At 52.8% G+C, this 20,648-nt stretch overlaps 5 protein-coding genes across 5 annotated transcripts; 2 read left to right on the top strand and 3 right to left on the bottom strand.

Annotated features, from left to right (window-relative positions):
- Window positions 1–598: 598 nt before the first annotated feature.
- Window positions 599–3,783, top strand: bud4 (putative GTP binding protein (Bud4)). Its single transcript, XM_025647298.1, has 2 exons — window positions 599–3,100; window positions 3,221–3,783. Exons 1-2 carry the CDS (start codon window positions 821–823, stop codon window positions 3,629–3,631), a joined length of 2,691 nt encoding a protein of 896 aa, XP_025504268.1. The 5' UTR covers window positions 599–820; the 3' UTR covers window positions 3,632–3,783.
- Window positions 3,784–4,165: 382 nt separating this feature from the next.
- On the bottom strand, window positions 4,166–5,359 carry BO66DRAFT_81488 (uncharacterized protein). The gene is made up of 2 exons (XM_025653617.1): window positions 5,160–5,359; window positions 4,166–5,096 (listed from the first exon to the last, which is right to left on the bottom strand). Exons 1-2 carry the CDS (start codon window positions 5,197–5,199, stop codon window positions 4,255–4,257), a joined length of 882 nt encoding a protein of 293 aa, XP_025504267.1. The 5' UTR covers window positions 5,200–5,359; the 3' UTR covers window positions 4,166–4,254.
- A 443-nt stretch (window positions 5,360–5,802) lies between these two features.
- On the bottom strand, window positions 5,803–8,179 carry BO66DRAFT_348996 (pseudouridine synthase PUS2). The gene is made up of 4 exons (XM_025644669.1): window positions 7,907–8,179; window positions 7,602–7,805; window positions 6,330–7,529; window positions 5,803–6,217 (listed from the first exon to the last, which is right to left on the bottom strand). Exons 1-4 carry the CDS (start codon window positions 7,993–7,995, stop codon window positions 5,983–5,985), a joined length of 1,728 nt encoding a protein of 575 aa, XP_025504266.1. The 5' UTR covers window positions 7,996–8,179; the 3' UTR covers window positions 5,803–5,982.
- A 490-nt stretch (window positions 8,180–8,669) lies between these two features.
- Window positions 8,670–10,473, top strand: BO66DRAFT_428541 (putative transcription factor TFIIE complex alpha subunit; the record flags this gene model as incomplete). The annotated part of the gene is made up of 3 exons (XM_025650410.1): window positions 8,670–8,764; window positions 8,836–8,937; window positions 9,035–10,473. 3 exons carry the CDS (start codon window positions 8,670–8,672, stop codon window positions 10,254–10,256), a joined length of 1,419 nt encoding a protein of 472 aa, XP_025504265.1. The 3' UTR covers window positions 10,257–10,473.
- A 449-nt stretch (window positions 10,474–10,922) lies between these two features.
- On the bottom strand, window positions 10,923–19,481 carry BO66DRAFT_348990 (putative ubiquitin C-terminal hydrolase). The gene is made up of 7 exons (XM_025644668.1): window positions 18,437–19,481; window positions 18,226–18,379; window positions 15,405–18,147; window positions 15,186–15,347; window positions 11,372–15,128; window positions 11,259–11,315; window positions 10,923–11,179 (listed from the first exon to the last, which is right to left on the bottom strand). Exons 1-7 carry the CDS (start codon window positions 19,068–19,070, stop codon window positions 11,115–11,117), a joined length of 7,572 nt encoding a protein of 2,523 aa, XP_025504264.1. The 5' UTR covers window positions 19,071–19,481; the 3' UTR covers window positions 10,923–11,114.
- Window positions 19,482–20,648: the final 1,167 nt, after the last annotated feature.

Genomic DNA, 20,648 nt, shown 5'->3' with positions numbered 1-20,648 from the left:
CCGACTTTCTACTTTCATCATTCATCTTTCATCCCAGCGAGCAACCAAGTATTCACTGCCTTTCTCTCTGTCTTCCTCTCGTTGATTCGTTTGGTGGATTGGCCTGTGTTTTTTCTTTCTCTTATCGCATCCCATCAGCCTTGGCTTGTTGATTGTTAAGGTACAGGTTACAGGTTACATTTTACAGTATACTTCTTACTACTTCCTTCGTTTGATCGCTAATCGCGACAAGACACTTGACTTGACGAATTGGCTGCAGTTGGTGACGCAACCTTATTCATTCCTCTTTTCTTCCATTACCACCATTTCCCCCCAATGTGCTGTGCAAACGCATTTTTGAAGTAATCGCGACGCCATCGTTCTCCCTGCATTCCTGGATTTGCTGGCCGTTTCTTCTTGTCTTCGGCTTATCAGCGCGTCTCTCTCTCTCTCTGTGTGGGTGCTTTTCCTCCCCCCGTCCCCGTTCCGTCCCCATCCCCAAATCGTAGGTCGCTCCAGCTCTGAGCGCGTTCTTCATCCCGCAAGGGATGAAACCTCGTTGCAGCGACCTTGCATTGCTAGGTGGTGTTGCATGGACAGTTGCTGATTCAGCTGCCAGCGTTGTTTTCTCCCTCCCGACGCCTCGTTCCTGCTGCATTCCATCCTTACGCCTCTGATTGTGGGTTTCCACCAAGATGACCAGCAATCCCGGGCAAAGTCCGCTATCAGAAGTGAGCCCAATGGCTCAACGCAGAAACTCCCCCAGCTGGAACCAAACCACTAAGGTGCGTGGCTCCCGCGAGTCGGTGATGGGCGCGCTGGGCTGACCAACCAACTGCAGATGATGAAAACACACGATGCGTCGCCCTATGAGGCGCCAGCGTCACCGCGTCTCTTCTGGCAGGGCCGGGAATCAGGATCTCCCTTCCATAGAGGCTCAGAGAACCAGAACCTCTATGATCCTGATGTCTCAACATATACTCCCTCCAAGCGCCCGTCTTTGGAAAACCTGAAGCGCGCCTCCAGGGTCAAGAATAACAACATGTTCCGCGACCACAATGCAGAGTATGACCCCACGCAAGTCTATGTTCCACAGCGACCTTTGGCCCTCAATCGGTCATCCCAGAGGCAAGCGCAGAACCCACCACCAGCACAGCAGCCCGACCCCCGGGACACCAACCCGGTCGGCCCGCGGCCCCCTTCCCCGAGCAAGGACCAGGTTGCCCCGGCAAAATCCTCGCTGTCCCGGGCTAGTCGATTCGGTGGTAAGGACGCTGCTTTCGACCCCGAGAACGAGATCTGGTCGGACATCGACGGTAGTCGACATGCTAAAAGCGTGACATTCGATGCGGCTCCTCCTCAGGTCAACGAATATGAGATGACAACTCCGGATCCATCCTCCGTCGCCTCCGACTCCCGCGAAGGTAGCTATGACTCCGAGGAAAATGAGAATGATATCAGCTTCGATCGGGAATCCTCGCTCGAGCGCGACGACAGCTTCGACGCATCCCTGGAAGACCTCGAGAAAACACCAGTAGTGCTGCCGGAGGACTGGCGCTATATGAGTCCTGAATCTGGGAATGAGGAACTGGTCGAAGAGGGGGAGGGTCAGTTCACCGAGGATGACGAAGACCATAGTCCCATCCCCCGCCCGTCCTCCCAGCAAGAGCATCCCATGCAGCATGCCCGGGTGGAGTCACTGGATTCAAATGTTGATCGCCGTCCCCTTCCTCCTCTCCCTCCCACTAACCGGCCTCAATTCCCTCAGCGTGGATCGCCGGGAAAGATGACGGCCGCTTTTGAGCTTGGAAGTGGGAACCAGCGCGTTCTTCCTTCTCCACCAGCCCCCGCATCTTACAGCAAATCCGACATCACGGAACGGAACCATGGCCATATGTCCCTGGAAGAGAGGCTGCGTCTGATGATGATCGAGAAGAAGGAGCCGATAACTGAGGAAATCGAACTGGATGGCCCGGAGACACCCAAGGCTCTTCCCGAGGAGCCACAGGAGCAGATTGCGGTCAAGGAGGCCCCTGCCACTCAGGAAACAGATACTGCAGCGGAGGACGACGCAGATGTTTACACCCCTCCGCGCATCTCGAGGGATTCGATTCTCCGAGATCTGCGTAAGAGCGAGAGCTTCCTGGATGACTCCTTTGAGGATGCTTCTCAGGCGGAGTCTAGCCCCAACCATTACTTCGATTATGACCCGGACGTCCCAATTCCTTCCATGGAGCACGATCATGATGATAGCCACGACTATGACGACGACAATGACGATGAGACCAGCAGTGTGATCATCAAGCCCGAAGAGCATGATGATTCTCTTTATGACATTCCAGAATACTACGAAAACGTAAACTCGGAGCAGTCCTCTTCGCAAAGCTTAAAGGATAAGATGGATGATGACGAAAGCCGTTACTCCAGCCAACCTCCGGAAGAGATGTCCGTGCTGGAGGAGGATGACTTTGATGACAGGCAATCCACACCACTTGCTACCGTGCAGACACAAGAGACGCCGGTCAATGTTACTGTTGATGCCCCAGCTAATGAGACGGCTAATGAGCCGATTGATGAGTCAGTCGATGAATCACTTGATGAGTCGCAAGTATCTACCATCAGCGAGGAAAGGTCTGCTGATAAGATGGCCGCCATGCGGGAGTCACTCCAGCGCCCATCGACGCCGGATAGCCAGAATCAATTATCGGAGCCCTCTACCCCTGATTCTGTCGTTCGACACCCTGTGGCTGACGAGCAGAGCGATCGCGAGGTCTCGCCAGACGAGAGTGTTCCGGATCCGATTGCCACAGTCAAAGCACCAGGAACTCGCCTCAAGACGCGTCCCTCACTGACACCAGCCGATATGGAACAGATGGCAGCCACTCGCCGGAAAATTAGCGGACAGGTGCCACCGCCAATGCCATACCTTACAAAACAGGAATCCAACGAGTCCCAGGCGTCAGCACCGGGTGATGCCGTGCCATCACTACCTCCACCCGTGCAGGAGAATCAAAGACAGAGTAGTCTTGTGAAGCTGGACATTCCGTTCAGCATCCAGGAAGAAGAGAGCCTTGGATTTGGATTGGACAAAGAATTCGATAGGGTCATTGAATCTCAAAAGGTGGCGTTTGAACATTCCCTCTCCCAACTGCGTCTCCACGGCCAGGAAGCACCCAAGCATGGACCAGCCCCCCAGTTCTTGAGTTCGAGACAGCGGACTAATAATAATCACCCCAAACAGAGAGGTTATCTTATGCGGCACAATACCAAGGTTATCATTGCGAGCAGCAGCACCGAAGACGACACTGTGCCAACTCCAGGAGAAGATCCAGCTGAATCTCGAGCCACACGCGCCGCTCCCACGCCGCGTAAGGCCAGCCAGCAGACTTGGACCACTGTACCCTGGAACGGTCAGACTCGCCGGGCGAGTATGAGAACGGCCAGCGGAGTGGTTCGAAAGAAGGCTACGTCAGGCCCGGTACCGCCGCTCCCAGGCCAGCAAAGCAGCGTCCAGGAGCCGACAACCACGATCGAGGAGGCGGAGCCTGCTCTCAATGGCGCTCTCGAAGAGGGTGAAGAGCGAGGCCGTCTTTTCGTCAAGGTTGTTGGGATGAAATACCTCGATCTGCCTCTGCCACGAGGTAAGTATTGAAACTTGCGATCAGTTTTGTGGTCCATTCGCCGCTAACCAGACTATAGGTGAGAGATCGTACTTTGCCCTTACTTTGGACAACGGCCTGCATTGCGTCACCACCTCTTGGTTGGAACTAGGCAAGACAGCGCCCATCGGCCAGGAGTTCGAGCTCATTGTCCAACAGGACCTTGAGTTCCAGCTGACCTTGCAAATGAAGGTGGATGAGGAGAAGTTTCGAGTGCAGGAGCCTGCCCCTACTGCCTCGCCTAGCCGCCCCAAGACTTCCACATTCAGCCGTGTGTTTGCTTCTCCGCGCAAGCGCAAGGAGCTCGAGATGAAGCAGCAACTTGCCAACCAGCAAAATAAAGCCAAAGATATCAACGCTCCGGTGTGGGAGCGATTGAGGACTTTGGTCGCCAGAGATGGCAGTTTTGCGCGCGCATATGTTTCTCTTAGCGATCATGAGAAACACGCCTATGGTCGGCCCTACAATGTTGATATTGCGTGCTTCAATGAATGGGCGGTTGAAGAGCAGCCGAGCAGTGTCAAGAGCAAGAAGAGTACGACAAGTACGACTTCTCAGCGAAGACCTCCTTATAAGATTGGAAAGCTGGAGCTCCAGCTGTTGTTTGTCCCCAAGCCTAAGGGTGCGAAGGAGGAGGATATGCCCAAGAGCATGAATGCCTGCATTCGGGAAATGCGTGAGGCGGAGAGCGTCTCTGCTCGTAGTTTCGAGGGATTTTTGTCACAGCAGGGTGGTGACTGCCCGGTAAGTCCCCTTTGAGATGCACCAGGTGTGGCTTTTGCTGATGTCGATGGCATAGTACTGGCGTCGTCGCTTCTTTAAGCTTCAGGGATCCAAATTGACCGCCTACCACGAGACCACCCGTCAACCACGTGCCACGATCAACCTTTCGAAGGCAGTCAAGTTGATTGATGACCGATCTTCGCTGATGCAGAAAGAGACCACCACCCGGGGTGGTGGCCGTCGCAAGTCTGCGTTTGCTGAGGAAGAGGAAGGTTATATGTTCGTGGAGGAAGGGTTCCGTATTCGCTTCGGCAACGGCGAAGTGATTGATTTCTACGCTGACAGCGCAGCCGACAAGGACGGATGGATGAAGGTCCTGGCCGATGCGGTGGGCAAAGGATCCTCGGGAAGCAGCCAGGCCAAGCTCTGGACCGAGATGGTTCTTAAGCGGGAGCGGAGTATGAAAGTGAAGCGGGAGTCCACCGCTGCCGCCCCTGCTGCTTCCGCCCCTGCTGCCCCTACTGCCCCTGCCCCTGCTCCTCCTGCTCCTTCTGCTGCCGAACGTCGTCTCAGTCAAATCCCTCCTCCGCCTCCTGCCAAACCCACCTCGTCCATTCCGATGCCGACGGCGCCGGCGCCGACCTCGGCTTCCAAACCTCGACACAAGCACACCCAATCTCAGCCGGACGTTCGCGGTGCGGATGCTCGACGACAGAAGACCCGGTCTTTGATGTTCTAGACGCGTGCGTGAGTGAGTGAGTGGTAGGAGCAGTGGCAATTGCGCTGCTCAGCTTGTACGTTCTGCATTTTTGTTGTGTATTCTCGCGATATGTCCCATTCAAATCTGCTTGTTTATTCATTGTCGTTCTTGTGCTTATCTTCCTGGTGTCGGAGTCTAAAGCCTGCGCTGCTACATTTTTCTGCTTCTTGTCTGATAGCCTTTGACCCTTTGAAAATCTCCTTGTGCATTCAGCGTTGTCGCTCTTGTTTTTGTCCTTGCGGTGCCGCACTTGATACATAGCGTCTTTCCTTCACAAGTTCATAATGAATCTTGATCTTTTCATGTATCATAATGCGGTAATATATTGTTCTATTGGGTGTAATTTTGTCTGCGTAAGACTTGGAAAGAATAGTCGCTTGTGTCCACGTGGCATTTCCGATGAGCATGTTGAATACTGATAATATGCTGATGTATTTAGTGGCCCAAAGAGGAATGTTTGATTCCTTTGAGAATCATAGAATCGGTCAGGAAGGAAGAAACCTACAAGGGTTCGCGGTGGTTACATACATAGTCGCAGTTCCGTTTTCACGTCATGTGACCCGATGACCTCAGGCGTCATAAGTTACACCCGCCGAAAGAGCAACCACAGGTACTATATATAGTTCTACGTTTGGTAGTATGATCGATGGGCTCCGCACATCCTTTACATTCTATTCTGTACATATATCTAACTCCGAACTCTTAGTAGAGAAGTAGAAAAAGACATATATATATATATATTGTTTGATTCATTCTTTATTTTTTCTTTGGAGAGGCGTCTACATCTACTCCTCTCAAACCCTTCCAACCTTTCGAGCCCCACGCAAGCTCCTTGATTGGGCCAAACACCCAAATTCAAACTCAACCACTCTGATCGATATTCGCCTTGGTCGCCCCCTCCTCATCCTCGGACTCATCCTCGATCTGCGCCAAGGCGTCCTTCTGCGATTGCTTCACCGCATTCGCATCGGTGGCGGTCCCTTCCTCGACGGCGCCGGGGACGGGCGTGATCTTGGCGGCGGGGATGCCGCCGGAGGTGACGTAGAGGAATTCCTTGGAGGAGTAGTGATCGAGGTGGCCGAAGAACGCGGAGAATCTGTGGGTGTGTCAGTTTTGGATTGCCCACCTTGTTTTTTTTTGGGGGGGGGGGGGGAGGTTTAAGGCCAAGCAAGACAAGACAAGGCAAGACAAGGCAAGGGCAAACATACGCATTGGTCTCCTCCTCCTCGCGGAAGATGCGGTCGTAGATCTCGCGCTGCTTGAACTCGTCGATGGTGGCCTTGTAGTTGTCGAAGTTGATGGGCTGCTTGCTGGTCTCGACGGCCTTCTTGTTGTACACATCAAACACCGGCCGCTCGAGGAGCAGGCCCAGCCCGGGGGCCTTGGGGATGGCGATCTTGGTGGGACCGTAGGACTCCCGGATGAGGCGGGCGGGGTCGCAGCCGGCGCGCACGGCCATGGCGGCCATGGCGACCATCTTGCGGATCTGGTGCATCATGAAGCTCTGGCCGTGGACCTTAAGGCTGAGCCACTCGGTGCCGTTGATGAGGAGCGGCGACGAGGCCGAGACGTTGAACGATTTGATGTGTCGCTTCGAGGACGGGTCCTTGTGCGTCTTTTGGATCGTGTAGTTCCAGAAGTTGTTCGTGCCCACGTACTGGGACAGCGCGGCCTGCACGCGTGCTAGTCGGGTCGGCGAGATCCGGTACGCCCGCTTGGCTTTCAGGTAGGCTTGTTTGATGGTCTTCACCGTGCTGATGATCTGTTGGCGGCGGGCTTCGTCGGCGGAGGTTGTTTCGGATGTCGTGGTGGTGGTGGTGGTGGTGGTGGTGGTGGTGGTTTCGTCCGATGGTTTGGGGGTGGGTTCTTGTTCCGGGTCTTGGTCATCGTTCATGTGCAGGGCTTGCTCGACGAGCTTGCGGATCTCCTCGGGCGTGTTCTCGAGGATCGGCCGGATGATCTTCTCGTCGGTCTCCTCCCAGAACCCGGCGACTTCTTCCTGGCGCGCGCGGTAGCCCTCCATGTCGTTTTCTTGCTCGGCGAACTCGACCAGCTGCTTGCCCAGGAAGGTGCCCGGGTGGGGCGGCAGGAAGCAGTGCGTGGGGATCAGGTACTCATAAATGCGCGAGTCGCACAGCTGGTAGCTGCTGAACGACTTGTTGGTGACGAGGATGTCCCAGACGCGGATCTGCGGGCTCAGCTTCTCGTTGATCTTCTGGATGATGTCCGGGTCCTCGACGATCAGCTTCAGCGACACGATGTTTCCGGCGGCGTGCACGCCCTTGTCAGTGCGCGCGCAGCGCACCAGCGACGACTTCTTCGGATCCGTGGCGTTGGCCTTGGAGATGGCGCCGGCGGCGACGAGAGCCGTGAACAATTCGCCCTCGATGGTCTTTTCGGTGGTGCTCCTTTGTTTTCGCAACGAAAGCGCATTAGCTGGCAGCTCTTCACCCATTTACCCGCTGGCGTAGGTTCCTTACAGTTGCATGCCCTTATACCCCGTGCCGGAATATCCCATCAACACTGCAACCTTCTTCTTCGGCCGCCGTTGCTCATTCTCGATATCCTCCTGGGAGAATTGCGTCGCATAGACGGGCGCCTGCACCTCCTCGCCATTCTCGAGTTTCTGGCGCTTGACCTCCTGCTCCTCTTCGTTGCGAGCGCGTTTATCTATCGTTTGACGACTTGCTTGGGTGGATGAAAGTGTCAGCTTGAAAAAAGTTTCGCGGCCGCAGCTCCCCTCCCCTCCCCCCCCTCCATTTTGAGAAACAAAAAAAGAACATACCTCCACTCCGAACGGCCCAGATTCCTTTTTTTACGATTTTCGCGAGCGTCACCGGATCCTGGTGTAGATCTTCCTGCGTGATTGTCCATTGTTGGAACTCTTTGACGTGATTGCGATATCTGCGACTCTCGAAGCGGACTTGTTGCTGGCTGTTGAGGGGTTTGGGGATGAAGCGTTGACCCGCGGCGGGTGAGCGAGGAATGGATCGATAGGAGAGACTCGGAGACTTGGGGAGCCCGAGTGTAGAATGGCGGAGGCTGAGGTGGAGGAATTGTTGTGGCATTGGAGAGGGAGATGAAATCACTATCATGGCGGGCGGGCTTTTCTTTTCTTGCGCTCCGGAGGGTGATTTCTCGGGCCCAGCCAGTCATAGTAAGTAGCCAGCATCTCTCGCTTGCCTCAGGTGTCAAGGCAAGGCTAACCTCCGCTCATTCTTCCTTCATCTCCAACGCTCCTCCGTTTGTTCACTTTCCCCTCCGTCCTCCGCTTTCTTTGATCTTTTCTTTCTTCTCTTTCTTCCTTGGGTGGTAACTCTACTACTCCGGCACTTATTCTTCTTCACTCTCTATCCTCCAATCCTCGAAACAAGAGAAGCATGTCCATCTCGCTCCAACTCACCCTTCGAACCCGCGCCTAAGCCCGGATAGCCTCCCTCTCTCAGTCACCACTTTGCGCCAATCCCCACCACATTCCACTACCCGATCCACTACCTTCCATCTCTGCAAGAATCGAACCTCCCTCCATCACGCCAAACGTTCACACGATGGATCTCGCCAACACGCTCATCCGAAGCGTGGTCCGCGCCTTCTACGAGACCCGCCACATCCTCGTGGTCGATGCGCTCTTCATCCACTCCGTGTATGCTGCACCAAGCTTAGCTTACGATCTTACAAAACACCTAACAAGGGCTGACTGCGAAATTATGAGAGAATAAGTCTCCACGCAGAAGACCTCGCCTTCCTGCTTGGCATGCAACAGAAAGACCTCCGCAAGTTATGCGCCAAGTTGCGCGAGGACCGGCTGATCTCAGTGTACGTCTTACCACTCTCCATAGCGCATTCTCGTATTTCTCATACTCCACCTACTGAAAGAAAGATCAAAACGCTAACCCCAATTCAAACGATACAGGAGCACGCGCGCCGAAATCCGCGACGGCTCGACCCGCCCCGTCAACCGCGAATACTACTACATCCCGCTGCACCCGGTGGTGGACGCGATCAAGTACAAAGTCTCCAAGCTCACGTCGACGATCAAGGCGCAGTACACGCCCAGCGAGGAGCGCAAGGAGTACGTGTGCCTGCGGTGCGGGGCGGAGTGGACGGAGCTGGACGTGCTGAGCCTGTACTCGGAGGAAGGGTTCGAGTGCCAGAACTGCGGGGCGATCCTGGAGCGGACGGAGGACGTGAAGGGGACGGAGGGGATCGACCGGACGGGCCACGAGAAGAACAGCAAGCTGATGAACCAGCTGGACCCGATGCTGAAGCTGCTGAAGCAGATCGACTCGGTGGAGGTGCCGCCCAACGACTTCGACACCGCCTGGGACCACAAGGTCGACGTCGTGCGCAACCAGCAGACCAACCCCACGCGGGCCTCGGTCGTCGTCCCCTCCAAGAACCACCCGGAGTCCGTCCGCGGCAACACCAAGACCGACGCCACCGCCCTCGAGATCTCCCTGACCTCCAGCGAGGAGAAGAGCGCCGCCGAGCAGGCCGCCGAGGCCGCCCGCAAGGCCGCCGTCGAGAAGCAGAACGCCCTCCCCGTCTGGCACACCCACTCCACCGTCTCCACCGCCGCTGGGAGCAACCTGCCACTTGTGAAGACCGAAACCGATGACGCCGACATCAAACCCATCATCAAGGACGAGGACGAGGACCGCAAGCCCGACGTCGACGGCCTGGACGACAAAGTCGCCGCCTACTACGCCGAGATGGAGCGCGAGAAGGCTCTGCAGGCCCAGCAGGACGCCAGCAGCGACGACGACGACGACGACGAGGACGACGAGGACGACGAATTCGACGAGGAATTCGAAGACGTCGGCGGCGTCTCCGCCAGCGAAACTACCAGCGCCGCCTCCCCCGCCGTTGCTGGTGGTGGTGCTGGTAGCCTCGGCCCCACCAGTGCGCCCAAATCTACCATCACCACCACCACCACCACCACAACCGCCCAAACAACAGTAGGAATCAAACGCGAGCTCGACACAGATTCAAGCTTCGCCAGCGCCACCCAGACATCCGTCTCCTCGCCGGCCACGGACGGCGGCGGTCCCGCCGCCAAGAAAGTCAAGGTCGAGCCCGACATCAAGAAGGAGGAATCCGACGAGGACGACGATGAGGAGTTTGAGGATGTATGAAGCGTCTCCTCGTCTCGTCTCTAAGCTTTGCTCACTTGCTTCTTTCTCCCCCCCCCCTAAGCTGAGTCTATAGATTCTTTCCCCTCCCACTTTCTACTTTCCTGCAAAACTTGATGTTCTTTGCACAGGCGCTGGCGCCTAGCTAGATAGTTTGGAAAGAAATGAAAAAAATGATTCTTGAAACCACTACTGGAATCGGAGAGGCGAGAAGAAATTCATGAGTTGTTGATGATGATGATGACGATGATTTGGTTTTGTCTAGAAGACAGCTGCACCGAGAATAGTAACTAACCCTAGGGTTGGTGCATGGGGTTCAAGCATGCTATCTTTGATACTCATAAGTAATGCTGCACGCCTTTGCCTCTGAGGATCCCCACTTCTTTTACACGTAGGGTAGGTATGCTCATAAACCTACTGCAGCTGCAGTACCTACTTGTGGAAGGTTCACGGTCATCAAACTATCATTTGCGTTCGATGATCTGGTAGATAGCAAACAGACAACCCTTCAAGAATCATCACACCGAGTGAGGCATAGCCATCTTACTCTCAAACAACAGGACACATAAGGAGAGAAGAGCAACAGCACTATTGGAACCGGCTAAAGCAGACACAGACCATAGGACAGACAGCAACAGAAACACCCACCCCCCACCCAACCGTTACCCAGCCATCGAAGCAGCACTAGCCAGAACAGTTTAAACGAGAAAAAAACGCCCCGTGTCTAATAGAGCCAAGCTCAGCTGGAAGGGAACGCCGTAGATGCAACGAGCACAACAAGCACACAAAAGAAGGTTTACCGTAAATTCGTCTCTCATATGTGGTACATCAAATCCTTTTGCAGCGGGAGAGACATGGGACTCAGGGAGAGGCTACCGGTCCCATCTCTGAATCGCTTGCCATGACGGAGTTGTCCTCCCATTCTTCTGCAGACAATGCATCAGATTCTGAGCGTTACTAGTGTTAGATGATGACATGGAGGGTTAATAAAAACTGACTACTTACCCGAAGCTACCTCCTCAGGCAGGCCCGCTAACACCTCCTCTAATGATGCAATGAATTCTAGACAGTCAGTGTCAGCATTGTAGATCATGTGTATACCGCGGGCTTTGACACACCATGTGCGCGACGGACTTCTTCTTGGTCCTCGTCGCTGGGACCGAAGTATGTGGCAAGGCAGTGATCAATAACCGTCCGAATGCATTCAAGACATTTGGTGTCAACACCCGTGCTGGATGCATGCTGACACAGCTTGCGAAGTTTCTCAATGCTCGCAGCCACCAGCTCCTTAGCGACCTCTGCCTGACGCGTTTCCAAGTTCTCACCATTCCCGTCTTGACCACTGAATACTGTCTGGCGTAAAACTTCCAAGGTCATGTTTCTCACAGCCCTTTCAGGGTAAATAAGCAATGTAGGGGCCCAGTCCGGAATCTTGTCTATGAGCTGCGTCATAAACCAATCCTCATCAAGCCCGATACGCTCATTTTTGCTGATCATGACGCTCGTGAAAAAGGTGAGATGCTCCTTCCCCCCGCTGTTGTTAATGGTCTCGATCCCTTTCGACACGTACTCAATCAAACCAGCGATCCGGTCTTTGTCGGGGCTCTGACGGCAGAAAACCAATGTCGCCTCCAAGAAGGGAGTACAAGTTTCCGCAGGGGAGAGCCTCAGCCCTTCTTCCAACATTCTGCAGATGGGGTCGAGAAGGCCTGCGTCGGGCTCCGCATCAATAAACACACCAACTATTTTTCTGCAAGCTTGAGGACTGCTATACTGCTGGAGAATCTTTTGCAGAACCAGTAATTCCTGTTTCATCCCCAGTGGTCGAACGAGACCACTCTCCGTGATAGTGAGAGTGTACCTGCCATCCGACAGTATCCGCCGTCGATCGTCTGGATTTGGCGGCACGGTGAGGTTAACATGTTCCAGCAGCGCCGCCAGAAGATCCATCATCTTCCGATGCGAGAACTTTCGGCCTTTCTCCAAAAGCTTACAGTATGCCAGATAATGACGACGAAGTCGCTTCAGGTCCTCGTGGTCAAGCCACACGAGCTCCAGGCATTTCTGCAGAAACCCGCTGTTGAGGACTATTCCAGCCTCGTCCCCTCCAAAGCTGACGAGAAGAAGTAGGAGCTCGAAGTAGTCATCCCACGACCTGCCCACCGTATGAATCATGGTCCAGAGATCGTCCAGGGTGTTTACCAATGATTCAAAGGCGTCCAAATATCTATTCAACCATCTCTCCTCTTCTTTGCTCCCAGCGTCGGCTCTTCGGTGAGCTTCTTGGAGTTTGGAAAGCGCACAGATGATTACCCTTACCATGCTGTTCCGGACAGCTACATGAGGGCTTTTCAGAATCAAATTGCGGACCGCCGACGGTTTTTCCACGAGCCAATGCATGACCCTGAAAGCGGCTCGCGGACTATCATCGATGACTTTCAATATCTCACCTACAAATGTATCGAGATGGGAAAGGTCTCTAGTTCGGGACAACAGTTGTTCGAAGGTGTCCAAAGCAACGGCGATCATTTGCCTGTCCAATTTCAACCTCTGCTCACGCCCAGGGTCCTCGGAGTCGCGGAGCAAGGAGAGCATAAACCGAATAAAGAACGAGTGGCAAGGATCCAACAAACAGTATGTCCGTATGAATAGTTCGTTCTCCATGGTGATGTGGTTTGCAAGAGGGGTTGGCAATTGAACCCGTACTGAATGATGAGGCCTTGTAGGCTTATATGTCAATCTTGCTGATTCCATACTCGAAACGCGTTGATAAAAAAGCATGTAAGCGTTCCAAGCCTTGTTGAACCGCATCTGACCCATCGAAGAAGATCCAAGAGAGTCATTGATACCGCCAAAGCATTGATCTGGAATTTTGCCGTGATCGAACCGCGTGACGTCCGAGTCATTAAATTCGACCCAGGAGCCCCTGTTGTCCGCCGTAGGCCTCTCACGGATGAAGGAGTAATAATGCCCAGACTCGGCAGTGCCGCTGTGTACCAGAACCCCAACCAGTTCGAACATATCCTCTCTGATATCTGCGCCCTGATCGGCAAGATATTCGACATTATAAGGACTCATGTCGATGCGCTCAGGGAATTTGAACTCGTCGTTGATTTTGCTTCGCATCATTGTCACCATGTCAAAGTCAAAGCGCTTCAAATGGAAGATGAGGTTGTCAGGTACGTCTTTCAGACAAGCCCGTTTGACTGCGTCGACATGACGACCGCAGGATGTACAAGAGTATTTGTTATCTCCCTGCATAATTTCTCCTTCGACGTAGGCCTGCAAGCTCTCTTCAAGGCTTGCTTTGCCCTTGATCTCGCACTGGATGGCGGAGAATGGCTCGAGACGCTCGGAAATATGGGGACATTCCTTGGACTTTATCTGCTGCACGAGCTGACCGCCATAAAACGAGCGAAATTTCTTTTTCTGTTCCGGGCCCGGGATTTGAGCCTCCCATCGGTCAAATAACAGGTTGTAGAACTCATCGACGTCCATCTGAACGGTAACATCGATCGCTTCGTTGTCGTAAGTGCGGATGGTATCAACGAATCCCTGTGAGTCGACGCTTTTTTGCCACGTCTCTTGCATGTATGCGAACAATTTTTTCGTCTCATCAAGCAAGGTCTGTGAGCTCTCTGGATCTTCGAGCTCGAGCTGCATCATAAATTCACGGAAACCGACATTCATGAACAGTTGAGTAAGGAGAGAGTTCAAGTAGCAAGTGTTGGATAAGTTCTTGAGTCCTGCATAGCCCTCCGGCGAGCGAATCAGCTTGAAGCGATCAAAGCACCACGAAGGGGAGTATGTGTAATCCAGCGGGATGACATCCAGGAGACGATCCACCAGTTTAGCATAATTGGTATCGATCTCGCTGAGCTGACAAAGGATAGAATACAGCTCCTGACGGGTTTGTGTGTGCATGACGGGGATCTGGGGAACAATCGGGTCGTCTGACGGCAACGATAGGTCAGGGAAGAGGTACTTGTCGAAAAGTTGCTCAGCAAGATCGAAGGTGTCTATCGCGGTCTCCGTATTGTTCGCCAGATCGAGGCATGTTTTCAGCAGGCGACAGAAACCCAGAATCAGGTCGTCCACAAGCTCACGACCAACAAAATCTTCGGTTTTATGACGGAGCATAATCTGACTCCACTCCTTGAGATACTGGCTGAATACCAAATCTTGGGGCGATTTTTCAGCGACGGAACGGAAAACTAGAAAGGCGACCTCAAAGAACTCGTGGGAGTGAGGCGCGTGATCCAGGGTCCTAGGAAAGGCCTTGGTGAAAGCATCCCAGACCGTAGCTAAGATGTCCACACGGATAGGATTCCCAAAGTCCGAAGCGACGTTCGACTCTTCATTTTCTGCGCGAGCAGGCTTGGCCTGCTTCTTCAGCAGCGATGAAGGACTGCAGACAACAGCTATATTCTCTGCGATGCCTTTCCGAATGGGCTGGCGAGTTTCGTCCAACAAAAGCGAAATCAGAAGCGTGTCAAACTCTGTGCACTGTTTGACTGCGCCCCAGAAATTGAGATCACGCACAGAACCTTCGGTGATGATGGCGAATGAGTGGCATATCAACTTGAAGACACTAGTTTCTGGAATACGGGAGCATGGCAATCTTCGCGCGACGTCTATGCATTCAAGGAGTTTCCGGGATAACGCTGATGGATCTGAGATCAATGGTGTATCCGATGGTGTATCAGAAGCAGGAGCCGGTTGCACTAAGAGAGCGTAGAGTAGGCATTCGACGAGATGCGTGGCGAACATCAGCTTTGTAGCATTTTCTTCGAAAGTAACCGACATAGCAGGACGTGTTAAGGCGGAAACAAGAACCTTGATGCTATGAGACACATAGCCTTGATTCGGAGAGGACTGTGAAGCATATTTAGTGGCGTCCAGATAATAACAGGGAACGATTATTCGCCTCACCTCCAAAGCCTCCTCGCGCAGACATACAGAAAGCGCATGGACCGAGTATAAAAAGTAGTAGGGCTTGTCCATAGGAAACATGTCGTCTTCAGTCTTCTCAGTAGACTTTACCAGCTGTAAAACTCTCTCCTGTGGCGGAAACACGGTGAGGAAATCATAAATCTGTGACGAAGATTCAGTTAGAGCCGATGCTAGCTATATCCTGAGCAAAAGACCTACTTCTCGCGCTAGATGCTCCTCTATACCCAGAAGATCATAGAGGTCATCGAAATGCTTGAGCACTTCAGAATCCACCGAAGTCAAAGACTGGCGTCGTCCGCTAAGTGCTACTTCTCGACTTTCTGGGTCTCGACGAACAATCAGTAGGCCAGTTCCGAGCTTCAGATCCCGCAAGGTGATGTCGGGTTTCTCAAAGAGATCAATCCGCTGGCCTCCAAATATAGTATTCAGCTTGGTGAAGCCTGTCACACGTACTAGAGCTTCAACGAGCTCCGCAGCGGTTGATAGATCCCCAATCTGCAATGAGTTTACCTTGGTTTGAGTACCACCGTTGAAAGCTTGATAGCGAATATTGATCAATTCACCATTGATGACCTTAGTTGGCAGATCGAGGGACGCTGAGTTCTGAGGGGGGCTATATTGAGGGCGGCTTCTCAAACCTTGGAGAAATTGGCGCAGGAAAAGCAAGGAACGGCTGAATCTTAGCTCTTCCGGGTGGACACTAGACTCAGATACGGTGCCCGTCGACTCCCCCATGGGCCGGTCACTGTGTGCATGTGCAGGGCGCAGATTAGAAGCAGCTGTTTTGAGCTGTTCGACACAGCGATCGACCAGCGCAATGTGAGTAGCTTCAACTGCGGAGCGAGGGGAGCGATTGATTACACTATGATCAAGGTATACTTCGATGGCGTAGCTGGTCGCGTCTGTTTCAATGGTACCAGGCGGCGCAGTCAGAATCATGTTCCAGATTCGCTCCATACCCGGAATGGTCACGACTTCATTCTCGCCAGCAACTGGTGGAGGACGGAAGCGAATCTCATAGTTGACGGCATGTTTTGCAAAGTAGAGGATTTCTTGCGAGTAGTCCTCAGCAGGCGAAAGCTTTGGCAGATACTCGGAGAGGCATCGCTCGATGAAAGGGTTCGCTTGTGCGACACATCGTGTTAGAGTACATAACCTGTCCCAGAGAACTCGTCTACCTTGCTGCACGAGCGATTTGGACATCAAGACCTCACGCCACAAGATATCGCTTAGATCTGGTGTTATAAACTCAGGGACGCTATCGATGATGCGAGACAGCAGGTGTATGCGCGAGAGAAACCCATTCCAAGAGAAAGTATCCTCGATATCGATTTGCTGGTCGGCCACTGCTTTCGTAAGCTCGGCAATCACCAAGCGCGTCAAATCAAAATCCTCGGCAAGCTTGCGGATGCTCGGAGTGTCATTATTTGCGAGAAGAGCATTCAGGGCCTGAATACTGCCAGCCGTAAATTCGTTCATCTCGGCCAAATCTTGGACGCAAAGCTCATAGGTTTCCATTTTGTCAGACTCACTCAAACCAATGTCCATAAAAGCACTCAGTTGGTGGGCCGCAAATTTCTGTAGCTGGGCCTTGTGGTCCACGGACAGCTCGTCAGTGGCAGCACTCTCCCGAATGAGGCGCACGCAAAGGCGTAACGGAATAGCATCCACATGTCCTAAGAGCTCGTGGCGATACCGTTCACTGTGTTTCTCGCGCATATGGAATAGCAACTGTTCACAGAATTCGATCATTCGCGCATCGAAGCGAGCCAACGGGAGTTCCAAGAGCTTAGAGCAAAGGTAAAGCAACGTAGGCGACGTGGATACGTGCATATGAAAAGTTCTCGACAGCATTCCCAATATCTCAGACACCGCTCGTGAATCCGGGCTCTCCGTTACCGTCCTCCATATCGTGTCGGTATCAGCGTCGGTATACGTGGATGTGACCACCAAAAATCCGATGACGTTCCCACTTCTGCTGATCAGCTGCGGATGCGAATCGATGCCAACAATATATTCCACCATACGGTTCCGCCTCAGGAAATCCACCAGGTATTGAACAACTGGGTGATCGACTCCATCGGGGCTTTGCTGAATATGCTGCCGAAAGACAGTGACAAGGTCGACTTGCATCGTTTCCATGCCGTACACTCTGAGTTCCATCCGCCCGTCCATGATGTGCTTCTTCAGTACAGCAAATTTCCAACCATAATAGACAACGAAAGCCCGAGCTTCAAGTGGGATATCAGGTGGGATGTCAGCAGGAATCTGTATGGAGAGATCATCCACAATCTGGTCCGACCATTCTCGACTCCAAAGGCAGAAGTTAAGATATGTGTGCGAGACAGCGCGAAGCATTGGGTCACTGGTTTCGCTGGACAACCAAGAAGACTTCTTGGTGATGTGAAATTGATACTTGTCGTCAAAAGCTCGAACCAAAGGGTAGAGCGCCTTGAGGGTACGGCTGTAGACGGGGGAATTGATCAGTACTTCGTCAACCCCGCACTTGCGTCGCTCGACGCCCGACTCTACTAGGTTATTCACGATGTCGAGGACTAAGATCAAGGCCTGTGACAAGTATGGCCACTGAGATACCAAGCTCGTGAGGCAAGCCGCGAACTCGGACAGTCGCTTAACGATGTCATATGGAGGCGAGGCGAGTTTATCGTTGATACGTGTGATCATATTAGGGACTTCAATGCCAAAGGACTTCTCCATAGCACGGAAGAAAGGGATAAGATTGATCTGCAGTATCCATCCTAGCGACGGCAAATAACCTTTGGACAACAGTTCTGATGGCTGCAAATTCGGGTCCTTGACCGCCTGGTTCAGAAGCAGGGTATCGAGACGAACAATGTGGAGGGCCAGCTGGGCATAGTTGAGGATGAATTCTTCCAAGCAAGCCCACAGAGCCTCGCCTTGCTCCGGTACAAGCACCTGACTGCACAGGTATTAGTGTTCATTCACGGTTGTGATCGGGCGGTCTTGAGGATTCACGAGAACAAGAGGGCTTACTCACATCCGGCGTAGCAAGCCATTCATCATGCTTGGTACCTCTTCCCAAGTATCGCGGTCCTCTACCAAGACTGCATATGTTAAAGAATTGAGGTTGTTCACCACATCGTCTAGCCAGGTCTTCACGGCGTTGAAGATTGTGGTGTCGAGGTCCGAGCCTGCAGGCGAATTCAGTTTGAGTTTCTTTTCCGCTCAAGCCCAGGCGAGAGCCGTACCTTTCTCAAGGGCCACGCTAATCTCTTCCATGCTCTCGCGCGACTCTGTTCCCGGACGAAGCTTCGGAAATGTGTCTATCAAAGACAGATGGTCGCGAAGCTGTACAAGCTCCGGGGTTGCCGGTTCTCGCAGTGCCTCCCCTAGCGGCTTCCAACTCGACGTATTGGGATCCTGGTCCATATCTTCTAGATCTGCCACCTCGATTTCCGGACTCTGCGCAGGCGACGACGACAGGGATATTGCCGCGGGAGCTTCGACACCGGCCCCATCGGTGGGAGCCGTTGGTTGGCTGGGACCGGCCTGTTTTGTCGGCGAATCGCTAGGAGCAGAAGCCATGGTTTCGGAAATTGGAGACTTCACGTTGATGGTCACTCGACTGGCCGGACGAGACGACGGGGAAGCTTCCTCGCCCAAAGTGGCAGGAGCATCGGTGATGTGGTTGGGAACTTGAGAAGCGGAAGTGTCGTTGGAAACGGACCAGGAATCACATGCTCCACTTCCACTGTCGAGACGGGGACGTTTTCGCGTAGAGTGAGGGTCGTTATCTTCCATGGAATCACCAAAGGGACGCGTCGTATCGGCTGAGGTAGTGTCGGGCGGGGTGCTAGAGGTCTCTAGCGGGGCAGCTGCCATAGCATTTTTCTTAGCTTGGTGGAAGGAGGGAAAAGGTTAAGTAAGGTGGGGGTGGGAGGAAGTGTAGTGAAATGGATCGACTAGAGGTGAAGAATGAGGTTGGGAGGGAAAATCAAGAAGGTGATAAGAAATAGATTCTGGTATGGCTGAAGAGATGCCTTAGAATATGAGCACCAAAGGCGTGATGGGGAAGTAAGGTAAGGTTGAGCTTAGTTGGTGTAGATTAGAGAAGCGGAATAAAACGAGGAACCAACTTTGTTTCTTTGGATAGAAGGGAGGATGGAAAGCAGGCAGCTATCAGTTAAGTAGCTGATTCAGTTGACCCATTCAAGCCACAAAGGAATGAATGACTGCTTTTTCTTCCCGAAGAACCGGAAGTAAGATGGGAGGGGGAAGAGCGAGATAGTGGAGGGGGGGGGGGGGGGGGAGAAGGTGTATGAAGGTAGTTAGGTAGGTAGGTAGGTTGAATAACAAGACAGGTAAGGTAAGGGAAACGCGACAAGCTGAATGGTGAATGCAGAGTGGAGGAAGTGAAAGGCGGAAGAAGTGAGCAGCAGTAGACTAGCAGCAGCAGCAGTAGCAGCAGCTCTGAGTGACGTTGCGGTGGAGCTGCGATTCGGCGGGTTAAGAGGAAGAGGGGGTCAGAAAGAGTTCTGGCCAACGGCAGTCCCGCCAGTTGACATTATCTATCCTCTGGTGGTTTAATGCAATCATCACTATTGATTAACTCGGAGGAGAAACATTTGGCCTAATTATAAATTCATTATTCCATACTAGCTCATTTAAGCATGACATCAAATGTTGCTATGAGTGTTAATAACATATGTTCCTAGGATCTCGAAAACCTCATGCCATTAAATCATTTTCTCGTCATGAACCAAACCTCCCCAAACTTCCCTTTCAAAGTGATCATGCAATATTTATTGTCATTCTGTCTCCATTAATCAATCCTTCCCTACGATGAATGCCTCTCCAGCAGGCTCTAGGAATGAGAACCCCTGTCCCTGATCAACCTGAAGCCAAGCGTAATAGACTGAAAGTGTCATGCAGAGAGAGAGTCCAAAGGAAAAGCATTAGATTCTAGGCTAGGGGCGATGCAGTTCTAGGGCCAACACACTTGACACACAGGTCACAGGTCAGGCACAGCTAAAAAGCCCCCGTGAAGCTTAAATTGAACCCATAGTCCACTTGACTCTTTGATCCTTAGCGCGGGGTAGCTTTACCTTCCCTAGACTATTTTAATACTTACGTATTCTATCGCCTCGCTTGCTGCATGGTCCCGGAGAAGGACCGTTTAACCGGTCCCCACCAGACCGTCGATCGTCGCAAAACATATCATATCCCCCCACTTAATCCCTAGGAATGCTGGTGCCGTCTAGGCTATTCCTCAGTGTGCAGTCTGCATTGTCTAATCATCTACTGACAGTGGCAAATTCTGTAGTACTCATAACACCCGTCCCAGCCGAATGCTCAACATTGACCGTAAGATCCCAACTCACACTAATGACAATGTACATACAGTACTGTACAGTCTAGAAACAATCACAATGTGAGGGAGATTCACCCGCTCATGGCAGT

This window comes from Aspergillus aculeatinus (genome assembly GCF_003184765.1).
Source record: "Aspergillus aculeatinus CBS 121060 unplaced genomic scaffold BO66scaffold_22, whole genome shotgun sequence".
Lineage (NCBI taxonomy): Eukaryota > Fungi > Ascomycota > Eurotiomycetes > Eurotiales > Aspergillaceae > Aspergillus > Aspergillus aculeatinus.
The sequence above is the reverse complement of the archived record's forward strand: the minus strand, read 5'-3'. Positions and strand labels throughout refer to the sequence as shown.

What these genes read in the sequence shown, in the direction of transcription:
- BO66DRAFT_81488 (XM_025653617.1), bottom strand. Translation starts at nt 5,199, where the DNA reads ATGGGACATATCGCGAGAATACACAACAAAAATGCAGAAC. An exon ending in ACACAACAAAAATGCAGAAC is followed by an intron (nt 5,097 to 5,159) that starts GTACAAGCTGAG and finishes GCACGCGTCTAG; the next exon opens with AACATCAAAGACCGGGTCTT.
- BO66DRAFT_348996 (XM_025644669.1), bottom strand. Translation starts at nt 7,995, where the DNA reads ATGGACAATCACGCAGGAAGATCTACACCAGGATCCGGTGACGCTCGC. An exon ending in GGGTATAAGGGCATGCAACT is followed by an intron (nt 7,530 to 7,601) that starts GTAAGGAACCTA and finishes GCGAAAACAAAG; the next exon opens with GAGCACCACCGAAAAGACCA. An exon ending in GAGGAGGAGGAGACCAATGC is followed by an intron (nt 6,218 to 6,329) that starts GTATGTTTGCCC and finishes ACACACCCACAG; the next exon opens with ATTCTCCGCGTTCTTCGGCC.
- BO66DRAFT_348990 (XM_025644668.1), bottom strand. Translation starts at nt 19,070, where the DNA reads ATGGCAGCTGCCCCGCTAGAGACCTCTAGCACCCCGCCCGACACTACC. An exon ending in AATGGCTTGCTACGCCGGAT is followed by an intron (nt 18,148 to 18,225) that starts GTGAGTAAGCCC and finishes ATACCTGTGCAG; the next exon opens with TCAGGTGCTTGTACCGGAGC. An exon ending in AGAAGTCCGTCGCGCACATG is followed by an intron (nt 11,316 to 11,371) that starts GTGTGTCAAAGC and finishes CTGACTGTCTAG; the next exon opens with AATTCATTGCATCATTAGAG.
- bud4 (XM_025647298.1), top strand. Translation starts at nt 821, where the DNA reads ATGATGAAAACACACGATGCGTCGCCCTATGAGGCGCCAGCGTCACCG. An exon ending in GGGTCATTGAATCTCAAAAG is followed by an intron (nt 3,101 to 3,220) that starts GTGGCGTTTGAA and finishes CACCCCAAACAG; the next exon opens with AGAGGTTATCTTATGCGGCA.